Source organism: Chanodichthys erythropterus, chromosome 14 (assembly GCF_024489055.1).
Source record: "Chanodichthys erythropterus isolate Z2021 chromosome 14, ASM2448905v1, whole genome shotgun sequence".
Taxonomy (NCBI): domain Eukaryota; kingdom Metazoa; phylum Chordata; class Actinopteri; order Cypriniformes; family Xenocyprididae; genus Chanodichthys; species Chanodichthys erythropterus.
The window spans coordinates 25,180,215-25,204,854 of record NC_090234.1 but is presented as its reverse complement, the minus strand read 5'-3'; the positions used below and the strand labels follow the sequence as shown (position 1 = coordinate 25,204,854).

General features: G+C 36.9%; 1 protein-coding gene across 4 annotated transcripts; it reads left to right on the top strand.

The window, feature by feature from the left end:
• Window positions 1–978: 978 nt before the first annotated feature.
• Window positions 979–24,240, top strand: lypd6b (LY6/PLAUR domain containing 6B). 4 transcript variants are annotated; one of them, XM_067410087.1, is made up of 6 exons: window positions 979–1,070; window positions 18,295–18,384; window positions 20,071–20,196; window positions 21,757–21,855; window positions 22,000–22,127; window positions 22,550–24,240. In XM_067410087.1, the coding sequence occupies exons 3-6, from the start codon at window positions 20,094–20,096 to the stop codon at window positions 22,718–22,720; spliced, it is 501 nt and encodes a 166-aa protein (XP_067266188.1). In that variant the 5' UTR covers window positions 979–1,070; window positions 18,295–18,384; window positions 20,071–20,093; the 3' UTR covers window positions 22,721–24,240. The 4 variants fall into 4 exon arrangements, with proteins under 4 accessions (XP_067266188.1, XP_067266189.1, XP_067266187.1 ...); XM_067410088.1 differs by having other exon boundaries at window positions 1,013–1,074; XM_067410086.1 differs by lacking the exon at window positions 18,295–18,384 and having other exon boundaries at window positions 1,043–1,070.
• The last annotated feature ends 400 nt before the right edge of the window (window positions 24,241–24,640 follow it).

Below are 24,640 nucleotides of genomic sequence, written 5' to 3'. Positions count from 1 at the left end.
AATTGTCTCTGGTAAGCTTTTGAGTCTATGTGCTCAGCTTTGTTTCTTATCACTTGTTACTACATCAGTACATGAAAATGTTAATATGATGAAAACAAAATCTGTAAAGACTGACAACTCCATGAAAAGTGTTCTTGTGGGATGTTGTGAACTGACAAAGAAAAACATACAATCACAGAAATTCATCTTTGGTTCCATTTGAGGATCTTCCCTGGCAAACAAACTTTTGTTTGTCACTGAAATAAGTAGTTTTTCCTGTTTAGAAGATCTTCTAATGTAAAGTACACAAAGCCTGTAACTTAACAAGGTGTAGTGTTTTTGTATGTCCTTGGACTGTTTTTCCATGTAGCTCTATGGTGGTGAGTTACTGTACTGCACACAGAGACCTCTTAAAAATGTGTTTGTCTTCAGGTTCTTGTTCAAAAGTGTTTCAAAAGTTTCTGAAATGTGCTATGAACTTTACCTCAGCAGTGTCTGGAGCATCTGAAAATGAGATCAGAGAACATGGAATGAACTTCAGTTGCTTTGTTGGAGAAGGAAGTGCCACAACATGGATATGAAATGGTTGCTAATGTTTGTTCACGCAAGCACACGTGTTATGGATAACAGGGTTTCAGCTACAGAGTGTGACACTTATTTATCAGATATTGGTGTGGAATAAATAAAAGTTTCCTAAATGTATCTTTTATCAGTTTTGTCTTTTTCCCTGGCAAACAATTTTACTTTTTATAACCTTGCCGTAATGTGTGAAACACAGGAAATCGCTATAAAAGCATCCCTTTTTTATTTCATTTTTTTACAAACGAGTCTCAAAAACCACTCAAAGAATCGTTAGATTGTGAACCGCTGCAACTGATTCATTAAAAGATTCGACTCAAAAGAAGAAGAGGAATCCTGACGTCGGCACCCAGTCGACCAATCAGAGACTTTGTTTTAGAGAGCAAGCTTTGTAGAAAAACCTTTTTTTACAGTCTATGAGAAAAAGACGACATGCTCATTTGCAGTTGACTAAGGGCGTTCTAGTCGTTCTGCATCTCAGTGGGGTTGCTGGTGAATGAAATCACTCACCGGTAAGTAAGTATGTTTTGAGCTCTGCTTTGAAGTTGGACAGACAAACGCTCGAGATACCGGACTTTATTCCACTGAATATACTCTCGGCATAGTGTTATTATTTAGACACACCATTAAATATTGTGTACAAAAACTTAATTGAACATTTCCATCGTAAATGCAGTTAACTGAAGCACGTCGTGATGTTTATGTTGCCACTGTAAGTTGTCACAATAGAAACCTGCCTTTTATTCACAGTGATTTAAATTACTCTTATCTTCCACAACATGTCTGCATTAGTTCCAGTAGTAAATGGACTTCTTTCGAAATGTATCATAACAATTATAAAACAAATTATTAAAACAGGAGACATTTTAAGGGTAGGATTCAAAAGGAATATTAAACAATTGTTCTGGCCAATGGTAATTTATGAATTTGTATTAGATTACAACATATGCAACACACGTGACATACCCCAACCTGACATTTTTGAAAAATAATCGTGTCCTTTATTAAGTAGTTTTTTTATTACAGCAATGTCAGAAATTAATTTTAGTTCGAAATAGTTTAGTGGGGATTTTACATTCATCCATAAGCTTTGCTTGAAAACCACCATTTGTGACTTGTGCATAACAGCTGTGATAACTAGCCAAGCTGCAAGTCTGGTAGTCTGACCAACTAGCAATTAGTTGGGGCTAATCGTTCGTTTTCTGATTCAAATGAGACCAATCTACCTTTTTGTGTAAAGAAAAGAAAAGAATTATGACAAACTTAAGCAGTTTATAACCGGCTGGTCTCTCCTTATTTAATTGTGACCAGATTTAATGAAAGCAAGATTTTCCTGTTAAGTTGACTGCATATTTAGAAAACAGTTAGATGTATTCTTGTGCCTGACTTTTCAAGATGGCGAGGCACCTGTTTTGCAAGCAGTCGGTATATAACTGTGTAGTGGTTACACAGCTGTTGTGTGGCTATTCACAGAACAGGATCAATAAAATATATCTTTAATATACCTCAAGACAAATCTCTTGATGTGATTCCCATCATGGCCTCAAAAATAACAGCTGACTGAAAATATCAAATCCGCTACACCTCATTTTGATGGTAGAAGGTCCAGTTTGTTAAATATAATATCAGAACCTCTGGTGGTCATCAGTGTTGTCCTCTGCATATCTTCCTCCTTGTGTAATTTCTCATGGGGTTGAGGAGTGATCGAGAGCCCCTCCTCTCTTCTTACCTCGGCTGTCACTCATCTCTGCTCTCATGTAGAACTGGAGGACACTAGCAGATCACAGACAGGATTGTTCTCTTTGATGTGGCCCTCAGTTCCTCTAGCTATCATTGAGGCTCCGTCTCTGGCTACGAGAGAGCATCCATTAGTCTGTCAGCGAAAGCTCAGTCGTACCCGGGGATCAGATTCTGCTGTCGGCTGTCATGTATCAGTGCAATCTAGAGTCAGACTGTCATTAACAGTGTGTTGAGGAGCCCAGAAGATAGAGATGAGCCGGTCATGTCCTGTCATTCAAACCCTGGTGTGCAGTACGCCTCACTAAACCCAAAGACTGAAGGGTTCTCCCTCACTTATTTTAACTTTGTAAAAACTCTGTCATTTAGTTTTTTTAGTTTAGAGCTTTATTTATCCCCAAGGGGCAATTAATTTAGAGTCTCATGTTGCTTCACATATATAACACACATACATTAAAAATACACAAAATACATTATAAAAGGGGAAAAAAAGCTGTGTTTGTAATATAATTTGGTCTTACTTTGTGTAGACTGGAAAAAGCAGTAATATAGTTTCCTTGTGTATTGAATTATTATAAGTATTTATAAACCAGGAAGCAATTTTTTTATTATTCAAGACAATAATAAGGGTAGGGGGAATTCAATATTATATTCAATTGAATTTTTATAATAATAATAAAAAAAATATACCGAACTACATAAGGCCCCAATAAATTCCCCAAGAAATGTATTCTTTTTAATGAGGTCTTTTTCCTTAAAGGGTTAGTTCACCCAAAAATGAAAATGATGTCATTAATGACTCACCCTCATGTTGTTCCAAACCCGTAAGACCTCCGTTCATCTTCGGAACACAGTTTTAAGATATTTTAGTACGAGAGCTTTCTGTCCCTCCATTGAAAATGTAAGTACAGTAGACTGTCAATGTCCAGAAAGGTAATAAAAACATCATCAAAGTAGTCCATGTGACATCAGTGGGTTAGTTAGAAGTTTTTGAAGCATCGAAAGTACATTTTGGTCCAAAAATAACAATAACTACGACTTTATTCAGCATTGTCTTCTCTTCCGGGTCTGTTGTCAATCCGAGTTGTTGGAAAACGCTAGCTCCGCCTTCAGTGTCGCAGCAGTAGCGAATAAGGCCAGCAGAACTGGCTTTTAATGCGACCGACACGGGTTCGACACGCCTTTTGCTGAACTCAACAAAAATGAAAATAATGTTCTAAAAGTGGAAATAAACTGCGAACGAGTGGTTAATAATATTAAGTGTTTATTGGGTATAGTTAAGGAAAGGTGTAAGGAGGGTTTTTATTCTCCCAATAAGGCAGCATCCATTTAATAATTTTAATAAATATAATCATTTAGACTCTATGATAATGTACAAAAATACTGAGGTGCAAATAGTATCTGCCAATATAAAGTATGGATAGCATCTAATTACTTCTCTTATTGCAAAGAGTTGATACTTTTACATGGTGTAAATAGAATCTATCTCTATTTTCATATCACTAAGAAAATGCTGCTGCATTGTCATTTTTGGGGTAACTATCTAACATTTTGGATAGTTACCCCAAAAATGACAATTCTGTCATCATTTACTCACCCTGAAGTTGTTCCAAACCTGTATGAATTTCTTTCTTCTGCTGAACACAAAAGATATTTTGAAGAATGTCTGTAACCAAACAGTTGATAGGCCCCACTGACTTCCATAGTATTTTTTTTCCCCCATACTATGGAAATCACTTCGGCCCATCAGCTGTTTGGTATGAAACTAGGCAATCTTCCTGCAGCAATAACACAATGTGATCATTGTCTCTAATTATTAGTCAATATTTAGCTTAGGAAGTTCTGCATAAAACTGTTTAGATCAAAGCCACATGACTTGGCTGTTTTGGTCCTGATTCAAACCTTTGCAATTACTGTGGAATTTTAAGAGTGGCTGCATAGCACACCAATTAAGTTTTTATCACTTGCATAGAGAGTAAGAGCCTTGTTTGCTTGCCCTCTTTGATTCAGAAGGACCGTTGTTGCTGTAGACAGATGAAGGGAGACACATGGCACGAGGGCTTAATGGGCTTGGAGGTCGCAGCTGCTGTTGACTGACCTAAACAGCATTGTGCCCGACGTCGAAACTACTTGTGTAGTGCACAGCAAAGATACTGTAATTTCAACTTCCAAATACTTTGTTTATAATCAGGAGGAAGATTTATCCCTCTTTGTTTAGGATGCTCGTGTTTTTCCTCATTGTTGAGCGGCTTTGTTTCTTTATGGATGACGTGTGGAGAGCCTTTTGCTTAATAAGTGTTTGGATATACTTTAAACACAGGGTTGTTTTACTCGCTGAAGTGGTGCTTACGATAGCTAAGAGCTCAGCTATTTCCCTGCACTCTATCATTAGAGCGAGTCACGAGTATCAGCTCTTACAGATGACTTGAGAGGGAGCTCAGAGCTCACAAGTGGGTCTTCATCAAACCTTAACGTACATGCTCTTGACTGGTATCGCATGACTCTAGTTATGTCATGTTCAACTCAAGGAATGATGTAAAGATGTCGTTTCAGTTCATAGAAAGGTTCTGACTTGTATTTTTCGCCCCAGTTTTTAACTACCCTGACAGGCCCTGCCTCACTGTGGGCATGTTTAGACCAATACATTCAGGTTTAAAGAGGCAGTTTTTAGTAGTTGCTATTTTGCTCTGTTATTACATCCTGAAGATACCTATTCTGTTTGTGCTCCAGTAAAAAAAAAAAAAAAAAAAAGTGGAAATGTGTATGTCTCAATAGATTGGCACAGGTGAGTTCCCCCTCTAGAATGACTGGGGATGGTCAAGCGTGGAGATAAGCCTAACCTGAGGCCTATCACAATGTCACCGAGTAGAATGACAGGGGAGGGTCACCTGTTCTTGCCCTCAAGGTCATGGTAACAATAGAGGTCCCCAGGGTCATCGATTAGAGACACACACTCTTTTATCTCCAAAAAGTGAGAGGAAGCATTACTAGAGTACCTAGAATCCACTCTTTATATAGTTGAAGAATAGGTCCACCCTTATGAGGAGTGTTTGTTCACTACAGTCTTCCCGAAACATCTTGGCGTCTAGGTGGTTGACGTCATAATGAAAAGGATCGGGTATCCTCAGGAAAATCATACCTGTTCAAATTATGAGGGCAAGATTTTTTTGAGTCAGATATATTTTAAATGCAACTTCCAAGAAATATAATTACTTACATATTTCCCCTCAAATAACTGTCCGTCTTCAATGTTGTGGCTGCAATTACCATTTTCAAATGTGCCAATCTGGACCATCCATTGAAGCAAGGAAGAAACAGTTTTTAAAACTGTTGTTAAATATCTATATACAGTCTTGATCAGAATTATTGGCACCCTTGGTAAATATGATCAAAGATGACTATAAAAATAAATCTTTATTGTTTATCCTTTTGATCTTTAATTCATAAAATTAGCAAAAATCGAATATTTCATTGAAGGAAAAGAATTGAAAGTGGGGGGGAAATCACATTATGAAATAAATGGTTTTCTCCAAAACACGTTGGCCACAATTATTGGCACCCTTTTAATCAGTACTTTTTGCAACCTCCTTTTGCCAAGATAACAGCTCTGAGTTTTCTCCTATAATGCCTCATGAGTTTGGAGAACACCTGACAAGAGATCAGAGACCATTCCTCCATACAGAATCTCTCCAGATCCTTCAGATTCCCAGCTCCATGTTGGTGCTGCTTCTCTTCAGTTCACTCCACTTATTTTCTTTAGGGTTCAGGTCAGGGGACCATGGCAGAAGCTTTATTTTGTGCTCAGTGAAACATTTTTGTGTTGGTTTTGATGTTTGATTTGGATCATTGTCCTGATGGAAGCTCCAACCATGGCCCATTAATGGATTTCTAGCAGAAGCGCTAGGGTTTGATTTTTTTTATCTGTTGGTATTTCATAGAATCCATGAAGCCATGTATCTGAGCAAGATGTCCAGGACCTCCAGCATAAAAATAGGCCCACAACATTAAAGATTCAACAGTATATTTAACCGTGGGCATGGGGTACTTTTTATCAATGTATGCACCAAACCCATCTGGTGGGTTTATTGCCAAAAAGCTCTTTTTTAGTTTCATCTGACCATAGAAGTCGGTCCCATTTGAAGTTCCTGTCTTGCCTAACAACTGAATATGCTGGAGATTGATTCTGGATGAGAGCAGAGGATTTTTCTTGAAACCATCCCAAGCAACTTGTCGGGATGTAGGTGATGTTTGATCATTTTTTTAGGCTTTCTGAGACTCAAGACTCAACTAATCTCTGCAATTCTTCAGCTGTGATCTTGGAGAGTCTTTGGCCACTCAAACTTTCCTTCTCACCGCACATAAGGATGATTTTGACACACATCCTCTTCCAGGCAGATTTTTAACATCTTTAGTTGATTGGAACTTCTTAATTATTGCCCTGATGGTGGAAATGGGGATTTTCAATGTGTTAGCTATTTTCTTACAGCCACTTTCTATTTTGTGAAGCTCAACAATCTTTTGCTGGACATCAGAACTATATTCTTTGGTTTTTCTCATTGTGATGAATGATTAAGGGAATTTGGCCTTTGTGTTTCCTCATGTTTATACTCCTTTGGAACAGGAAGTCATGGCTGGACAATTTCAAGTTCATGATCACCCTGGTGTGCTAAAAAAATGTAAATCTGAATGGGAATATATTTCAGAGATATTTTACTCATAAATATTCTAGGGGTGCATGACCTCGGCAGTATTATGGCACAGGCTGCATTCCATCTCAATGCTCTCTTCAATAAGAGCACTGTAATCCTCATCAGATCCTGAGAATGCAAGGAGACTCTCTCACACAGAATAAATGTCCAGGCATCTCTATTCAGTTACCTTGGCCACAGTCCCAGGTGAGACAGCTAAAGGGTCTATTTAATCTTAACTTGACGAGAGCACTTTGGAAAAGAACCCAATCTCTCATCATCTCAGGAGATTAGGTCCGCACACCCACAAATCAGATCTGTCGAAAGCAGTGGCCAGAGTAATAGGCACTTAGGTCTGGGCTTCTGATCCCACTGTGTCTTTAGACGAAGCACTCTGACCAGTTAATTAAACATGAATGGAAACGTTCTGGAAGAGTAATAAGAAGCTTTTGACCAAATGAAATGATTCAGACCCATGAATTACTCATTTAAATCCAGTTAATATTTTTTCTGTTGAATTTAAATTCTCAGATTATAGATAAATTTCACAATGTTTGCAGAAAGGGTTGTGTAGGTTTATTATTAACAAATGCAAAAAGAAGTATGTTTGTAAGACGCCACTGTCCGCTGCTTCAGAGTTCCTTTCACCGGTGCGAATGCAACCAGGAACATGGCCCTTTCCTAGTTGCTAATTCCTTTAACTGAGTTCCTAGAACTGTTTGGTGCAAAAGCTCCTGATTTCTTAGTGATTATGTTTTAGGAAAGTGAAGTGTTATGTATCTGTTTCTTTTCAAATGTCCATTGTTACATTTGCACAAGCTGTTTCTGCATTCATTACCAACAGCTGCCAACTGTCCATTCATGATAACCATACACATGTATCTGCATCATTGCTTTTTAAGAGAAAAAGACTAAGAGCACACTCTTTTGCTTGCAGGTGTTGTTTACAGTCTGTTTTGTGAGTTTAAAACGGACTATTGTGTGGAGGCTTGGCCCACTGCTTTCCTTGCTGTGTGTATCAGTTCTTGTGTTGTGATGTGAATAGATAAGGGACCATCCCATTGTGCAGCACGTAGCCTCATCTACCTTTGGTCACTTTAGCAGGCTGCGTATGCTGTCAATAGATGCTGTCTTCTGTATGGTCAACTTGAGTTGGGACTGTTTCGGCAGCTTTCTTTTGTTCATGTCTTTGGCGTCACTTCTGTTCCTGTTTAATTATTGAGTCACTGTAAATAGACCATATACAGTATGATATAAGCACAATCACCAAGTACAATCACCAAGTTTTAAATTAAAATATAATACATGCATTCATATAAATCTTTAAAACAGGTTAAGCTTACATGTTTTCTTTTGACGTCTTTGTGAAACTATATAAATTATTTGGCCTTTTTGCATCGGAGCATAAATGAATCAGTGTATCGAATTGTCAAAGTCACGTGATTTCAGCCATTGGCAGTTTGGCACGCAATCTGAATCATGATTCGACACACTGATTCATTGTGTTCCGATGCTTCCTGAAGCATTGTTTTGAAATCGGCCATCACTAATAAGTCGTTAATGTTCCAAAAATATTCTTGTCATGTTATAATATTAATATTGAACCACTGTACTCACATGAACCGATTTAAATATGTTTTTAGTACCTATGGATCTTGAGAGAGGAAATGACATTGCTCCCTATGAAGGCCTCACGGAGCCATCGGATTTCGACTAAAATATCTTAATTTGTGTTGCGAAGAATAACGAAGGTCTTACGGGTGTGAAACGGCATGAGGTTTAGTAATAAATGACAGAATTTTCATTTTTGTGTTAACTAACCCTTTAATGTTGAAAACTTTCCGTCAATATCCTAAGAGCTAATTCCTAATATTAGAGAGTGCAGTTTGGATTGGCTTTGTGCAAAACCTAAATCAACTAGTTTGTGTGAGTAAAGTTGCCATCAACCTTAAGAATGTTCTTGGCTCCAGAACACCAAGTCATTTGCAGAACATCACAGCACTCCGGTCATGATACAATTGCTGAATTTTTCCAGATCTTGTTGAGTTAGATATCAGTTCAGAGCCATATGCTTCACCTGCTGTTAGTGATACCTGAGCCCACGTTTCTCCCAGGGCCCCATCCAGCCCTCGCTGTGGCCTCAGAGGCAAATGGACAAACTCATCTCCATTTCCCAGCCCAGTGAAGCACACAAAGGAAGCCCTTGTTGCGGGGCTCTGATCTCTCTGAACCTGCAGGCCAGAGAACAGGAAGGCTTCTGAGAGTATGCAGGAGGACGAGGGGAGCGAAAGAGCGTATGTGCTGTAATCAGTTGGCCAATTAAACAGACCCTGGTCTCTCACCCCCATGTAATGAGAGAGGCTGACACTCAAGGGGTCCTATCTCAACATATGAACCCTGGGAAGGAATAATTCTGCTTTGGTACGCATGCACAGATTAGCTATACATACTTGTTAAAGGGTTAGTTCACCCAAAAAATGAAAATTATGTCATTAATTACTCACCCTCATGTCATTCCACACCTGTAAGACCTTCGTTCATCTTCAGAACACAAATTAAGATTAATTTTTATAAAATCCGATCACTCAGTAAGGCCTGCATCACCAGCAATATCGCTCGCTTTTTCAATGTCCAGAAAGCAACTAAAAACATGTTTAAAACAGTTCATGTGACTACAGTGGTTCAACTTTAATGTTATGAAGCGACACAAATACTTTTTGTGTGCCAAAAAAAAACAAAATAGCGACTTTATTCAACAATATCTAGTGATGGGTGATTTCAAAACAAGCTTCGAAGCTTCATGAAGCAGTAACAAATTTTTGGTTTCGAATCAGTGGTTCAGAGCGCATATCAAACTGCCGAAGTCGTGCTCCCCAGTGGTAAACCATTGAAATTTCAAAACACTTGCTATGTAACAAAGCCTTGTTTACTGAAATCATGTGATTTTTGGCACTCTGAACCACTGATTTGAAACAAATGATTTGTAAAGCTTTGAAGCTTCATGAAGCAGTAATTTGAAATCGTCCATCACTGGATATTTTTGATTTTTGGCGCACAAAAAGTATTCTCGTCGCTTCATAACATTAAGTTTGAACCACTGAAGTCACGCAAACTGTTTTAAATATGTTTTTAGTAGCTTTCAGGGCATTGAAAAAGGGTTGAAGTGTTATTGCTTGGGATGAGATTATCACTGAGCCATCGGATTTGATCAAAAATATCTTAATTTGTGTTCCAAAGATAAACAAAGGTTTTACAGGTGTGGAACGACATGAGGGTGAGTAATAAATTACATTATTTTTGGGTGAACTAACCTTTTAAGCACTGGTTAAATATGGAAGATGGCACTTGTATAATCTTGAACACAAATTTATCCTTTTGAATATATTCTTTTAGAAGGACCCTCCCTCAGTAATTTGAACTATTTGGATGGACTAATGAAGTACGATGTCTTAAAGAAATAATTTCAGACACCATATACATGTTCTTGGAATTTCTTAAAGGCTTTCTAAGCTGCTTTTAAGTGTCATGTACCAAAAAGTAATCAATACATGGGAAAGGGCCCACAAAGAAATTTCAAGTGAAATATGAGACGCGTGTAATTTTACCAGGGTGGCTGTTGAGCCCTTAAAATCACCCTGAAAGGAGACGTTCATGTTTCCTCTCTGAAACCCTTTTCTCGGTTCAGTGCAGGTGCCAAACGGTGTGGCTCACTCCAGTGATCGTTTACAGCAAAGGTGTTTTCTGCATTGCTGTTCCAATATGTGCTAACATTTTTTATAGAAATGAATACATCTATTCAGCAAGGACACATTAATTTAAGTTAAAAATCATAAGTGAAATTAAAGACACTATCATATCATTTTTACTGCATTTTTAGATAGTGAGCATTTCAAAAACATTAAAATAATCATACTGACCCCAGACTTTTTAATGGTAGTTTATAAATATCAGATGCCATTAGACTTGAAAGGTGCCATCGAATTGAAAATTGAATTTACCTTGGCATAGTTAAATAACAAGATTTCAGTACATGGAAATGACATACAGTGAGTCTCAAACTCCATTGTTTCCTCCTTCTTATATAAATCTCATTTGTTTAAACGACCTCCGAAGAACAGGCGAATCTCAACATAACACCGACTGTTACGTAACAGTCGGGATCATTAATATGTACGCCCCCAAATATTTGCATATGCCCGCCCATGATCGAGGCATTAGACAAGGGCAGCCAGTATTAACGTCTGGATGTGCACAGCTGAATCATCAGACTAGGTAAGCAAGCATGAATAACAGCGAAAAATGGCAGATGGAGCAATAATAACTGACATGATCCATGATAACATGATATTTTTAGTGATATTTGTAAATTGTCTTTCTAAATGTTTCATTAGCATGTTGCTAATGTACTGTTAAATGTGGTTAAAAGTTACCATCATTTCTTACTGTATTCACAGAGACAAGAGCCGTCGCTATTTTCATTTTTTAAACACTTGCAGTCTGTATAATGCATAAACACAACTTCATTCTTTATAAATCTCTCCAACAGTGTAGCATTAGCCGTTAGCCACGGAGCATAGCCTCAAACTCATTCAGAATCAAATGTAAACATCCAAATAAACTCTGTACTTACGCGATTAGACATGCTGCATGATGAACACTTTGTAAAGATCCATTTGAGGGTTATATTAGCTGTGTGAACTTTGTTTATGCACTGTTTAAGGCAAGCGCGAGCTCCATGGGCGGGAGCGTGAGCATTTAAAGGGGCCGCAGCCTAAATCGGCTCATATTTAATGATGCCCCAAAATAGGCAGTTAAAAAAAAATATTTAAAAAAATCTATGGGGTATTTTGAGCTGAAACTTCACAGACACATTCAGGGGACACCTTAGACTTATATTACATCTTTTAAAAAATCATTCAATGGCACCTTGAATTTAATAAAAAGAAATTTGCCACCTTACAAAAATGAATACATTTTATTGATTTACAATATTTTGGGGGCAAACTATGGATTGGTATTGTTTGTAGGTTGTTAAATGGCAAATTAGTGACTGAACAGTATCTTTTTTTTTTTTTTTCTTTTTTTTTCAGAGCAGCAACAGTGGGATGTTTTAATGGCTTTTTTTCTTTTTTTTTCAAGATATTAAGGTATGTGCCTAAACAGAATTTGACTTTAAAAATTAAACCTTTGAAAACTAGTCCCGGTCTTCCCTATTGTTCTCAGATGAAATGCCATGACACAAGTGAAAATGATCCACTGCAAGCTGCTTTTTTTATCCTAACCGTGACCCTCCTCTTCAAATACACATAAATACACACCTCAGGGATTTTCCACACAAATCTCACTTAGGCACGACTAGACCTGATCGGGTAACAGAAAGGCATTATACTGAATTTATTACCGTACGTCACCTCCGTTATCCACATGACATAGCCTGAAGGATATAATGGAATCTTTATATGGCAGTTTTATATAATACTGAACAAGTGCCAGTTTGATGTTTATCCATGAATGGAAAAGATTATGCAAGTCAGTAATAGATTTACAGAATGAACAAATTTAAGCTTTTTATAGCCTACATCCTTCCCTGATAACTCATTCAATAAGTAAACAATCACTGGAATAACTAAACTATCATGATCTTCTCATTTTGCTTCCATTTCTTCTCAGTACTAATTATTTCAGAAAAAAATTCACACAATACAATATACAGTAATTTACATTCAAATATAAATTAAATTCCATGAAGCACATATATAGTTTGTAAGCTTGTAATTCCATCTGAGTACTAAAAGCCCCTCTTTCGGTTGTGTATTGTCTTCAGGGCCTTTGTGTTTTACTGCCTACATGTCTGTGTGCTGACTTGGCCAGCACTGATAAATGAGCGGGAAAGACACCCATCTCAAATGAGCAATAAAAGGAGGTACACAAAGCCCCCCTGAGTTTATATCCTTGACCTGGTGTGTTTATGACTGCCTGTCTTCCTGTGAAGGTGGGCTCACATACCTAACCGGTCAGTGACAAATGTAAGACAAAAGAGATATAAATGTGGTGAGATTGTGTAGGAAAATGCCTGGACTCCTTCAGTTCAGTGAGGAAATGAAGATGCTTGTCCAGTAAGCAGCCTGGATGGGTTTTATTTGTGTGGTTACTCCACATTTTTTTATTTTTTTATCAGCTGTTTAAAGAGGGAAAGTGGTTTAAGAGAGGAAATTTTTATTTTATTTTTTTTACCCTTTTAACGATCTCAACAGGAAATCTCAGGTAACTGGAACATTTGAATGTTTGTATTGTTTGATCAGTGTTGCTATGCTGTGATGATTCATGACTTGGTAAATACACACACACATACTTAAGTGTGGCGTACTTGAAATTCTGCTAGTGTTATTGTGTACTGTGCAACATGGAAGTCTGAAAAAATACAGCTTTGATGTCACTTTCTACCCATATGCCAACAGAAATTTGATTCCTCAAATCTTTCATTTGATGAAAGTGTCCTGGAACCAGGGCGTTTAGGTCTTTTAAAGCTTATTTTTCTAATTCATGCCAAGCTTTCAGTGCTGACATATTTCAAGAGACATGACATGAGGGTTTAAGTGTTTTTCACTTGAATGGTCAGGATCTGGGTCGTACCTATGCAGGTGCTTCTCAAGGTAACTGTGGGAATGTTTTCTTCTGTTTCTTTTCATGTTCAGACAAATTGTTTTTAAATTGCTATACTTTGGATCACATTCACGAGAAGGTTGTTGAGGAGCATTAAATCATGCCATTCGTTGAACAAAAAGTTACTAAATGATTTCTGAGATGGTACATCTGAAGATTGGCCTTTTAGATTAGATTTCATCTTGACATGAAGTTTACTTTTGGCCTCTTTTTTCCTCCCCAGAGCACATTCAACTGTAAGCTCAAAGAAGCAGAAATGGAGCTCTGTATAATATAATGAAATGGATCCACTGGCCCTCAGGCCATCAGAAAAGCCCTCGGGCCCTTCTTGAGAAGGGCGGGACCTTTCACCTATAGTCACATCATGTGTTCTGATTTTCTGTGTCAAAAGATGATCTGCCAGTTTCAAAACAAAGTAGTAAATCTGTCAACAATGTCTTCCAGTAAATATGCTGACAGAGCAATACAGTATTCCTGAAAATATCTTGTTTTTGTATTAATGTTAGTGAAGATCATGCAGTAATTCAAATTATATTTAAAAAAAAATACAAGCTCCTTTGATTATGAACTCAGACTGACTTTAACCTGACCTAACGAACAAAGGATAAAATGTAAATTAATCATGTGACTAAGCAAAACTTAAGAGCAATGGAGGCTGTTTCTCTGAAAGACTTTAAGCACAGCCTCTGAAAATTATTTATTTATCATCAACTGGTAGTTTTACTATTATTGGGCCTGTTTTACACCCGGTATTAAGAAGCATTTTTGTCAATCCAATAACAAGTCGACAATGTTAAAGGTGCCCTAGAACTTTTTTTAAAAAGATGTAATATAAGTCTAAGGTGTCCCCTGAATGTTACTGTGAAGTTTCAGCTCAAAATACCCCATAGATTTTTTTTTAATTAATTGTTTTAACTGCCTATTTTGGGGCATCATTAGAGATGAGCCGATTCAGGGTGTGTGGCCCTTTAATTCTCGTGCTCCACGCCCCAAGAGCTTGCGCTTGCCTTAAACAACATTAAAAAAAGTTCAAACAGCTAATACAGCTGGATCTTTACATGGAACATGGATCTTTACAAAGTGTTCATCATGCAGCATGTCTAATCGTGTAAGTACAGTGTTTATTTTGATGTTTACATTTGATTCTGAACGAGTTTGAGGCTATGCTCCGTGGCTAACGGCTAATGCTACACTGTTGGAGAGATTTATAAAGAATAAAGTTGTTTATGCATTATACAGATTGCAAGTGTTTAAAAATGAAAATAGCGACGGCTCTTGTCTCTGAATACAGTAAGAAATGATGGTACTTTAACCACATTTAACAGTACATTAGCAACATGCTAATGAAACATTTAGAAAGACAATTTACAAATATCTCTAAAAATATCATGATATCATGGATCATGTCAGTTATTATTGCTCCATCTGCCATTTTTTGCTATTGTTCTTGCTTGCTTACCTAGTCTGATGATTCAGCTGTGCACAGATCAAGACGTTAATACTGGCTGCCCTTGTGTAATGCCTCGATCATGGGCTGGCATATGCAAATATTGGGGGCGTACATATTAATGATCCTGACTATTACGTAACAGTCAGTGTTATGTTGAGATTTGCCTGTTCTTCAGAGGTCTTTTAAAGAAATTAGATTTATATAAGAAGGAGGAAACAATGGAGTTTGAGACTCACTGTATGTCATTTTCATGTACTGAACTCTTGTTATTTAACTATGCCAATATAAATTCAATTTTTGAATCTAGGGCACCTTTAAATACAGGTGTAGACATGTTCTGAAATGTCTTGAACTGGTCCACTTTTGATCATTTCAAGAGGTAGTTGAAAACGCATTTGAACTGCTTTCATATAGATGCTCATATGGCTGAATGCTTTCATCAGCCACAAAATGGCACCTATACTGTCCACCTACTGACCTGTTGTGTAAACATTATGGGAAGCATGCTGGCCAGATGGGATTTAAACTTTTCAGCTTAAGTTTGGTTTGAACATGGAAAATGTACCAAGCACAATGTTCTCTCACCACATGTTTTCTATTACACACTCACAGAATTCGGCATGATGTATATCGATCTGAAAAAGACCATACCCGCCCGTAGACTTGTTGTGATTGAATGTGGACTAAAGAGACGGATTAAAACACCTGGTGTAATCGGGAATGTGTCTTCCTCATCTACTTGTGATTGGATTGAACAAAACGCATCTTAATACCAGGTGTAAACAGAGCTTATATCATGTAAGCTGAAGATAAGTCTCATTCATTATATTAAGAAAATATACATGTCCATTCAAAGCAGATTATTTACTTTATAAATATTATGACATATTTTCTGGCTCATGAAAAATAATGAATTGACTAGTTCTAAGACTAATTAAACAAAGACAACAAACTCACAACAATTTGTCCCTGATTCGTTCCTTTCAAATCCTGTTGAGTCTCTTTGTTTTGAAATCGTCACTGTGAAAGACAGTTTCCCTGGAGGCGAGACAGTGGGTAGATTGTGTTCTCTACCAAAATGTGTTTATTTATTTTTTTACTTGCATGATAGAGTGCCATGAAATAAAGTGTAAAACCTTCACTGAAAGGCATAAAGCCTTTTATGGCCATTAGGCAGTTGTGAAATATTAAGGAATGCATTTGAGACTATCACAAGTGTTTTATTTGGATATTCAAAGGATGATCTACTATTAATTTGAGGAATTTTTAAAAGCTCTGATTAGTCTGGGAACATTCCTGTAATTCTAACCCTGTCAGCACATCAGGCTTGTATAAAGCTCAAAGGATGCACTAAAAACTCACTGTGGTGTGATATTTACACAAGACTTGAAGATTTCACAGCTGTATATTTACTGTGACAGCCGTGAGGGACAGCTAGAACTCAAGATATCAAATGAGCAATACTGTATCATATTTCATTGATATACCACATGCAGCTATTTTATGGGGACTGGCAGAGAGCCATAATATATTTTAAAAAGTAAAGAAAAATGTGTATCTGAATTTACTGGTCATAGCACTTTCTTTTTATTCAGCATATTGCATGAGAGAGAGTTAGTGGTGACATATGAACCCTCCTATATCTCATGTTACTGTGGTTTAGATGTGATTTGTATGCTATCACCTGTCTTTTCCTCACTTCACTGGCCGCTTAAATGCAGCTCTTCATAGAGGAATATCACATACTGCATAACTTTTGGTGCAGCTATCGGTTATAGATTGTAGATTCACTTATGTTACAAACATAATTAGATTGGATGCATTTCAAATTACATCAAATCTTTTTTGCAACTTAAAATTGTATGTAATTGAATCAAAGTATATTACAGTAGGTCAATCCCCCTTGTGGAACCAAATCCTAAACAACCTGTATAATGCCACAATGATTTTAAAAAAAAGAGAGAGCGAGGGAAAAAAAAAGAGGCCGATATAATTGTGATCACTGCTCATTTCCACATCTTGGCACAGTTCCTGGATTAAATGCAACTATTTATCTTCCCCACCTAACTCTGTGCATGAAAGAAGGTTTAAACATGGTAGTGCTTGTATAGGTTCTGAAGTAAACAGCTTTATTCATGATATGATAAATAACTGCCTGTCTAAGTAGGTGGCGTATAATACAAGTTCAAAAGTTTGGGACACATGAAATCAATCAAAAGTGACATTAAAGTAATTTATAATGTTACAAAAAGCTGTTCTTTTTTGAAGTTTCCATTTATCAAACAATCAATTTCCACAAGAATATTAAGCAGTACAACTGTTTTAAACATTGATAATAAGAAGAAATGTTTCTTGAGCACCAAATCAGCATATTAGAATGATTTCTGAAGGATCATGTGACACTGAAGACTGGAGTAATGATCCATCAAATGAATAAATTACTTTTTAAAATATTAAAATAAAACAATTATTTTAAATTGTATTCATATTTTACAGTATTGTTGTTTTACTGTATTTTTTATCAAATAAATGCAGCTTTGGTGAGTCTATACTTTTAAAAACAAAAAAAGAACTTACTGAACGCAAACTTCTGAATAGTAGTGTATTCATTTATTGGGTTTTTTTATTATTATTTTTGGATATATATATTTTTTTAAGTTTAAAATATTTTCAGTTTGTAGATCATGGAAGATACTGAGTGAGGAATTGTTTTTAGTAGAGCGAATAAACTGAATCCCACCACTGAATATTTTAAAAGTAATAAAGCCATAGACTGTGCAGTCCCCCAAAGACCATCAATCACCTCATATCTTTAGTGATCTGATTATTGATCTACTTTAGCAAAAATCAATGCACTCATTCACTCATGTATATTGAGGACAGTACAGTTAATCTAACAGAGCGTCGTATATTTCATTGAGGCTCTTGGTCTTCCAGAGGTTATGAGGATCGGGTGTGTGCTAAGTGCGTTTGTGTGAATGCTGATTACATGTGCTAGACTGGCCTGACACTACACTGTTGACTTCACACAATGGCTAGAGGCCCCGCCCCCACAATGCACCTGCTGTCCAATCAGATGCAGGGGTTGTCAGGAGGTTGGTTGGGGTCGGTGGTTTCTTTTCTGTTGTTGTGAGAGAGAGCTGAAATGGAAAATGACTTCTAAGCTTTCTCTTTCCTTTTTCCTTTTGAAAATCTCAGTCAAGACAGAAGTCTCTGCACATTGACTGAGGGAATCTGTACGCCTGGTATCTAACATTGTGTATAAGCTTTCCACTTTTGAGACAAAAGGTAAGCCTTTGTTTCTTGTATATTTTGAATTTCAAAGTCATGTATGTTTTGTTTAAATATTATTTTGAGTGAATTAAGTGTATTTTGTTTGAATTTATATTTTATATTTGCAAATTTTGTCTAATTAACAAGTAAGTTTTTGAGTTAAGCATCAGTCACTGCAAAAAAGTATTAGCAGTTAGTATCTCACAATGTTTTTTAGAAGAAAATAAAAGTTTTGGTTATTCAGGTGTCTTCACAGATCACTAAAGCAATCAACAGGCCTCTGAGGTTCTCGAACCAGTCAGACAGCTCTGGCCTCTAGAACTCATTTACATCACATTCATTTCACTTCAAGCAATTTACTTTCAAAGAATACATTTAAATATCAAAGTAGACTACAGTTTTGATCTAAAAGAGCGGCATGTTTCAGAACGCAATCTGTATGAATGAGTGCGCTTTTGTGTGGGTTTATATTCGGCATAAACATGCCAACATAAAGATGCATGCAAATGACCATTTTACGCTCTTCACTCTTTATGAACTGCTTTTAAGTCCCTACATGTCTGCTGGCTGGTCTGTGACCTAAGAACACGTACGTTAGGAGCTGAAAGGCTTCAGACCTCAGGCCCTTGTGTGTGTTTTAACCTCTGGGTCAGTGGAGCTGATTGCTGTTGTGCTGTCAGTCATTATATATGTGTGATCTTTCTTTACTCTGCTAGAGACCCTCAGGAGTAGATTGTCACTGCCACAAGATTAATGACACTCATCTGTTTGCTTTAAAACCATATGCTGTCTAGAGATGAAATAGAGCCTGTGGAGTTCTGTGTACTAAGTTGTGTGATTTGAGCTGAAATACTTCTTAAAATATGTCAGTACCATTGTTTTGTCTCAAGATGCATACACGTTTATGAAAGCTACTTAAATGTGCTAATTTAACTAAGGCCTTACACCTGGCTTAATCTAAGCCCAGGCCTTCATGTTCCCACTTTTAATAGTTCACCACATGTATCACAGATTAAGTCTCATTCAGACTGGAAATAAGTTACTTGTGAAAGCACTAGGCTAATGTCCATCACACGGTGAAATTGTCAATTCTGCGTAACTAAACATTGATGGAAACAAGCACTAGAGCATGTTAATGTCCTCAGAGAATGTGTTCAGCCTTAATGATTAACCTTTGAGGTCAATGTGTCTTACTGCTTCTTAAAATGCCAGGGGCAGGTGCTAGACATTTCAAAAATGTGGGTGGACATCAGTATGATGTGGATGGGAGCTTTAGTCCCTAGTCATCAGTTATAAGGCCTTATGCTGGATTTTGGTTTGTACAAAAAAAAAAGTAGGTACTTGCAACTGAAGTACTAGAGGGCTTTATGCAAATTGCCATATTAATGACTCTGGTGCATTCAGTAAACTGAATAATGTATGAAATGAGTGCAGTTTGGATGATTATAATTCATAGGCTTCTATCTTCAGAAGATGAGCCTTTGCTGTAGTTAATGGACTAATGTGTTAAACCATCCATCATCCATCATCTATATCTGTCCTGTTGTTCAGGTATTTGTGCCTTGTCATTATTCTGTTAAAAGACATTGATGAATGTGAATTATTAGGTCTTAACAAAATGCGTAACAAAATATAAATGAGAACAATTACGGGAAGTCAAATGTTCAGGGTCTTTAACATATCTTTTATGGTTTATTTTAGGTGTCACTATCAGTGTTTTAAACATGGCAGCAGATCTGGCTTTAGTCTCACTTCTTGTCCAGCTTCTTGTTGATTTGGTGGCAAGTGACAACATTGACTTCTACAATCTCATGCCTGCTGTAGAAGGTGAGTGTGTTTACTCCAGTCAAACGTTTAATTTTTACATTACCATTTGGGATCAGTACTTTTTTTTTTTTTTTTTTTTTTTTTTTAATTAAATTAATACTTTTAGTCAATAAGGACATAATAGAACAAAAGTTACAGTAAAGACATTTATAATGTTACAAAAAGTTTCTATTTCAAATAAATGTTTGGTTTAAACATATCAATGAATCCTGAAAAAATGTATTCTGGTTTCCACAAAAATATGCAGCACAATTGTTTTCGTTATATTGCTGTTGTTATATTGTGCACAATTGTTCTTATTATATTGATAATAAGAAGAAATGGTTCTTGAGCATCAAATCAGTCTATTAGAATGATTTCTTGAAGGATCATGTGACACTGAATATGTGATGATGCTGAAAATTCAGCTTTGCCATCACAGGAATACATTACATATTAAAATAGAAAACAGTCTTAACTTGTGATAGTATTTCACAATATTACAGTGTTATCTGTATTTTTGATTAAATAAATGCAGCCTTAGTGAACATAAGAGAATTCTTTCAAAAACATTAAAGGGGTGGTATAATGCCATTTTTACAAGATGTCTCTGTCTCCAGAGTGTGCATGTGAAGTTTTAGTTCAAAATACCCCACAGATAATTTTTTATAGCATGTTAAATTTGTCACTTTTTGAGGGTGAGCAAAAACGCTCAGTTTTTGTGTGTGTCCCTTTAAATGCAAATGAGCTGCTGCTACTACTAAGAGGGTGGAGTTTCAAGAGCTCATTTTAGCAGAACCGATTACCTCACACAGATTCACTGAAAATGTCAGAAACCTTTTATGTTCAAATCGGAGTCGGACAATGATGGAAAGACTCAAGAAGAAGTGACAACATGTAATATGCAACAGGACGTTTCTGAATGGTTAGTTGATGAATTTATGTAGCTGATGTGGGATATCTTAAAGTCATTGGCATATTCTGTCATGGTAATCTATAAATCGCTCATGTGGGAACTGTTGTAAGATCCTACAGAGCCAGACAATATATGCTGCATGAAGATAGAACAGGTATAGTTTAGTTTAATTACGGTTATAGTTTGTCATGTTGCCACCTTGCTTTTATGACACGCTATTGCATTTGCTATTGCATGGCCTCAACCCTTTGTTGTGTGTTCTCTGGGCCAGGGTTTATGTAAATTTTAGGGTTAGTAATTTCACCAACCCGGGAAGAAGCTCATTGTAGTCCCTACCAGCCGTTTGTTGTAGTCCTTAAAAAGCGATTTCTTTAAAAGAAAATATCTCCCTTTGCACTGAACTTTGAGCGTCGTAACTTTGCAGATGTTGTTTATGCTCAAACAGCAACATTACACACTAACTAAAGTTAAAAAAGTGAAATCATAATCAACCACCCCTTTAACAAAAAATCTTTCCAACCCCTAAGCTTCACCAATGATCTGTTAAGCAATAACAGTAATCATGTTTGTTGACATTATTAATGAATGCTATTATAAAGTGTTACTGTAACATCAAATGATTCAAATGACTTTACCGCTATAACACAGTGTTTGTGTCTGTACAGCCACCCCGTATCCCAAGAGTTTCAAGTGCTTCACCTGTGAACAGGCCTCAGACAACTACAGCTGTAACCGCTGGGCAGAAGATGTGTGGTGCCCTCAGAGTGAGTTTACAAAACACAAACCCACCGCTCTCACACCTTGTCATTAGATAAAGATCTAGAGCCAGAGTGTTCAGTTAAATTGTTCAGGCACTTTGTAAGGCAATATTCTTTTAATAACCTTATATCATGTTCCTTCATTTAAAGATACCCAGTACTGTATGACAATACATCACTTCAACCATCATGGGAAGACAAAGTTTGTTACAAAAAGATGTGCAGTGCATGAAGAATGCCAGTTATCCGGCTGTAGACATCATAAAAATACACACCATGTGAGTATCAACGTACACACTCTGTACTTAAAGGGATAGTTAGTTCACACAAAAATGAAAATTCTGTCATCATTTACTCACCCTTAAGTTGTTCGAATCCTGTATGAATTTCTTTGTTCTGCTGAACACAAAGGAAGATATTTTAAAGAATGTTTGAAATCAAACAATTCTGGGGAACCATTGACTTCCATAGTATGGAAAAAAGAAATAATATGGAAGTCAATGGGGCTTATCAACTGTTTGGATTACAAACATTCTTCAAAATATCCTCCTTTGTGTTCAGCAGAACAAAGAAATTCATACAGGTTTGGAACAACTTGAAGGTGAATTTTCATTTTTGGGTGAACTATCCCCTTAATATATGGCAACATATTGTACATAATCTCTTGTATTCACTTATAAAATGTGATTCTGTCTTGCAGGAGTGTGTATCTTGCTGTGAAGGGATGGTTTGTAACGTAGAGCTGCCCACCAATCACAGTAATGCAGTGTTTGCTCTGAGACAAACCCACAACTCCGCAGCACCCACTTTTAGGACCTGGGATTCTTTGATCCTGCTGATCCCGGCTCTCACTAGGCTGTTACCATTGTGATCTTCAGTCATAAGAACCTGTTTAGTGATGAACAGCACTACAAATGAACGAGACAAAGGAGACGTCATCCACACTGGAATATTAATACAGTTAGATGGATGTTTTCATTAAAGTCACAGTAACATCATGCTGGGGAAAGCTATCTGTTAGCATTCCCATCCATCTCAATGGCAGGATGTTGCAGGACTCCCAGGAAATCTGCCGTCTTTGCTCATGGGCTCACAGATGTTTTCATGATTGATCAGTGACTAATCAGCCTGGAGTGGCACAAGAAGCAGGTGATCACTAGTGACTATTTGAAACTGTAATATAAGTCAATTTTAAAAGCTTTCAGACTCCCATCAAAAACAGATGGCCTTTGGTAAATATAATGAAATATTTGCTTGCAAACATTTTTACTCTGTCAGAAAACACAAAGAACATCCACTGAATGTCCATCAGTGGAGAAGGATGCATTTTGCAGCCATATGGTGTAGTTATGGCATCAACCAGTAGGGGTTAACTGGACTGTGCTAACCAGCAAAACCTGAAAACTCTTTTCAATGTGGAGACGGCCAGTCATCCAGTGTGGAGGAACTGTGCACAGGAAAGAGCTGTGTTTGGAGAATCTGTCAATGGAGAACTAGTACTGCTTGTGACGACTGCTAAATAGGACAACAACAAAAAACAGACTGGTAGCAAAATAGCATTTAGCAGCTAAAGCAGTGGATTTCACTTATGCTGCCTCACTGGATTTGTATTGAGCAAATTGAGGCTCACCCTGAGCATTGGATGTCTCTATGTGGGATGGTCCTGTGGCTCTGGTCCCAGATTCTGTCACACAGGCCAAGAACAGCAATGAGAGAACGCAGGATATGTCTTTCTAGTTTTATAAACGATGCAAATGTCTCAAAAGAGATCTTGATTGCTGCATAAATGTCAAAACTTAGAGAACATGGACCTGCATCACATAAAAGCACTAATTAAGTATATTTTGGGTTACTCTGTATGAACTATTGCAAACACTTTTCATATTTTTATCAGCATTTTTTTGGTCCTAAAAGCCTTAAAGAAATAAAAATGTGACCTTATTTAACTAATACTAATGTGTCCATGCACAAATATTCCATGTTCATATATTATGCTACTGACATTTCCCTTACAGTTGCCATGAAATGAAAATTCATCCTTTTTGTGCATGATTCATCTATGCATGCTATAATTTTATTTTTTTAATCAAAATGTCATTTTCTGGTGGAACGCCAGACTTCCTCATTCCAATTGTTAATCGCCCTACATTTCTTTCTTTTTCAATAATCCATATCACTTGGATATACGCCACAATACAGAAGAAAAGATCTGTTGCTACTTCAGTTTGTTTCATCTTGACTAAAAACTAAATTATATATATAATTACTATTACAATTCCTGTTTATATGTAGGTTAATAAAATTTTCTTTTAACTAGAGTCAGTGCATATTAAAATAAATGTAATAAATAGGACATTATTAATATCAGTGAACAAAACTAATAAAAACTAGAGCTGGAGACATGTAACCTTTTTTTCCTGTACAAACCTTACTGTAAGTCCGTGTTGCATTCCATGATGGTTAAAGTCAGTTATGATTAATTTTCTTGTTTACTTTCATTGGGTTGATTGAGTGTGTAAACGGTTCCTCATCTATTTAATCTATAACATACCGCTGTGCTTTTTGTATGTGAGCAGCAGGGATACGTTTTTAAAATTCCTTCAACGCTGATCTGAGAACATTTCGGTCTTTTCACATGAGACGGCCCAGGTTTGAATTTGGAGTAGCGAGCTGAACCTCGAACAGTACAAAAGAGCAGCTCCCCCACCCCAGAGCTCTGAGAACAATAAAAACATTCCCAAGAGGATCTCGGTGTGGAACACAAAGCTGTGGACCATTAATATCATTGCTG

Coding starts and splice junctions, on each gene's coding strand:
- lypd6b (XM_067410086.1), top strand. Junction 20,197..21,756: donor TCTCATGCCTGCTGTAGAAG/GTGAGTGTGTTT, acceptor GTGTCTGTACAG/CCACCCCGTATCCCAAGAGT. Junction 21,856..21,999: donor AGATGTGTGGTGCCCTCAGA/GTGAGTTTACAA, acceptor CTTCATTTAAAG/ATACCCAGTACTGTATGACA.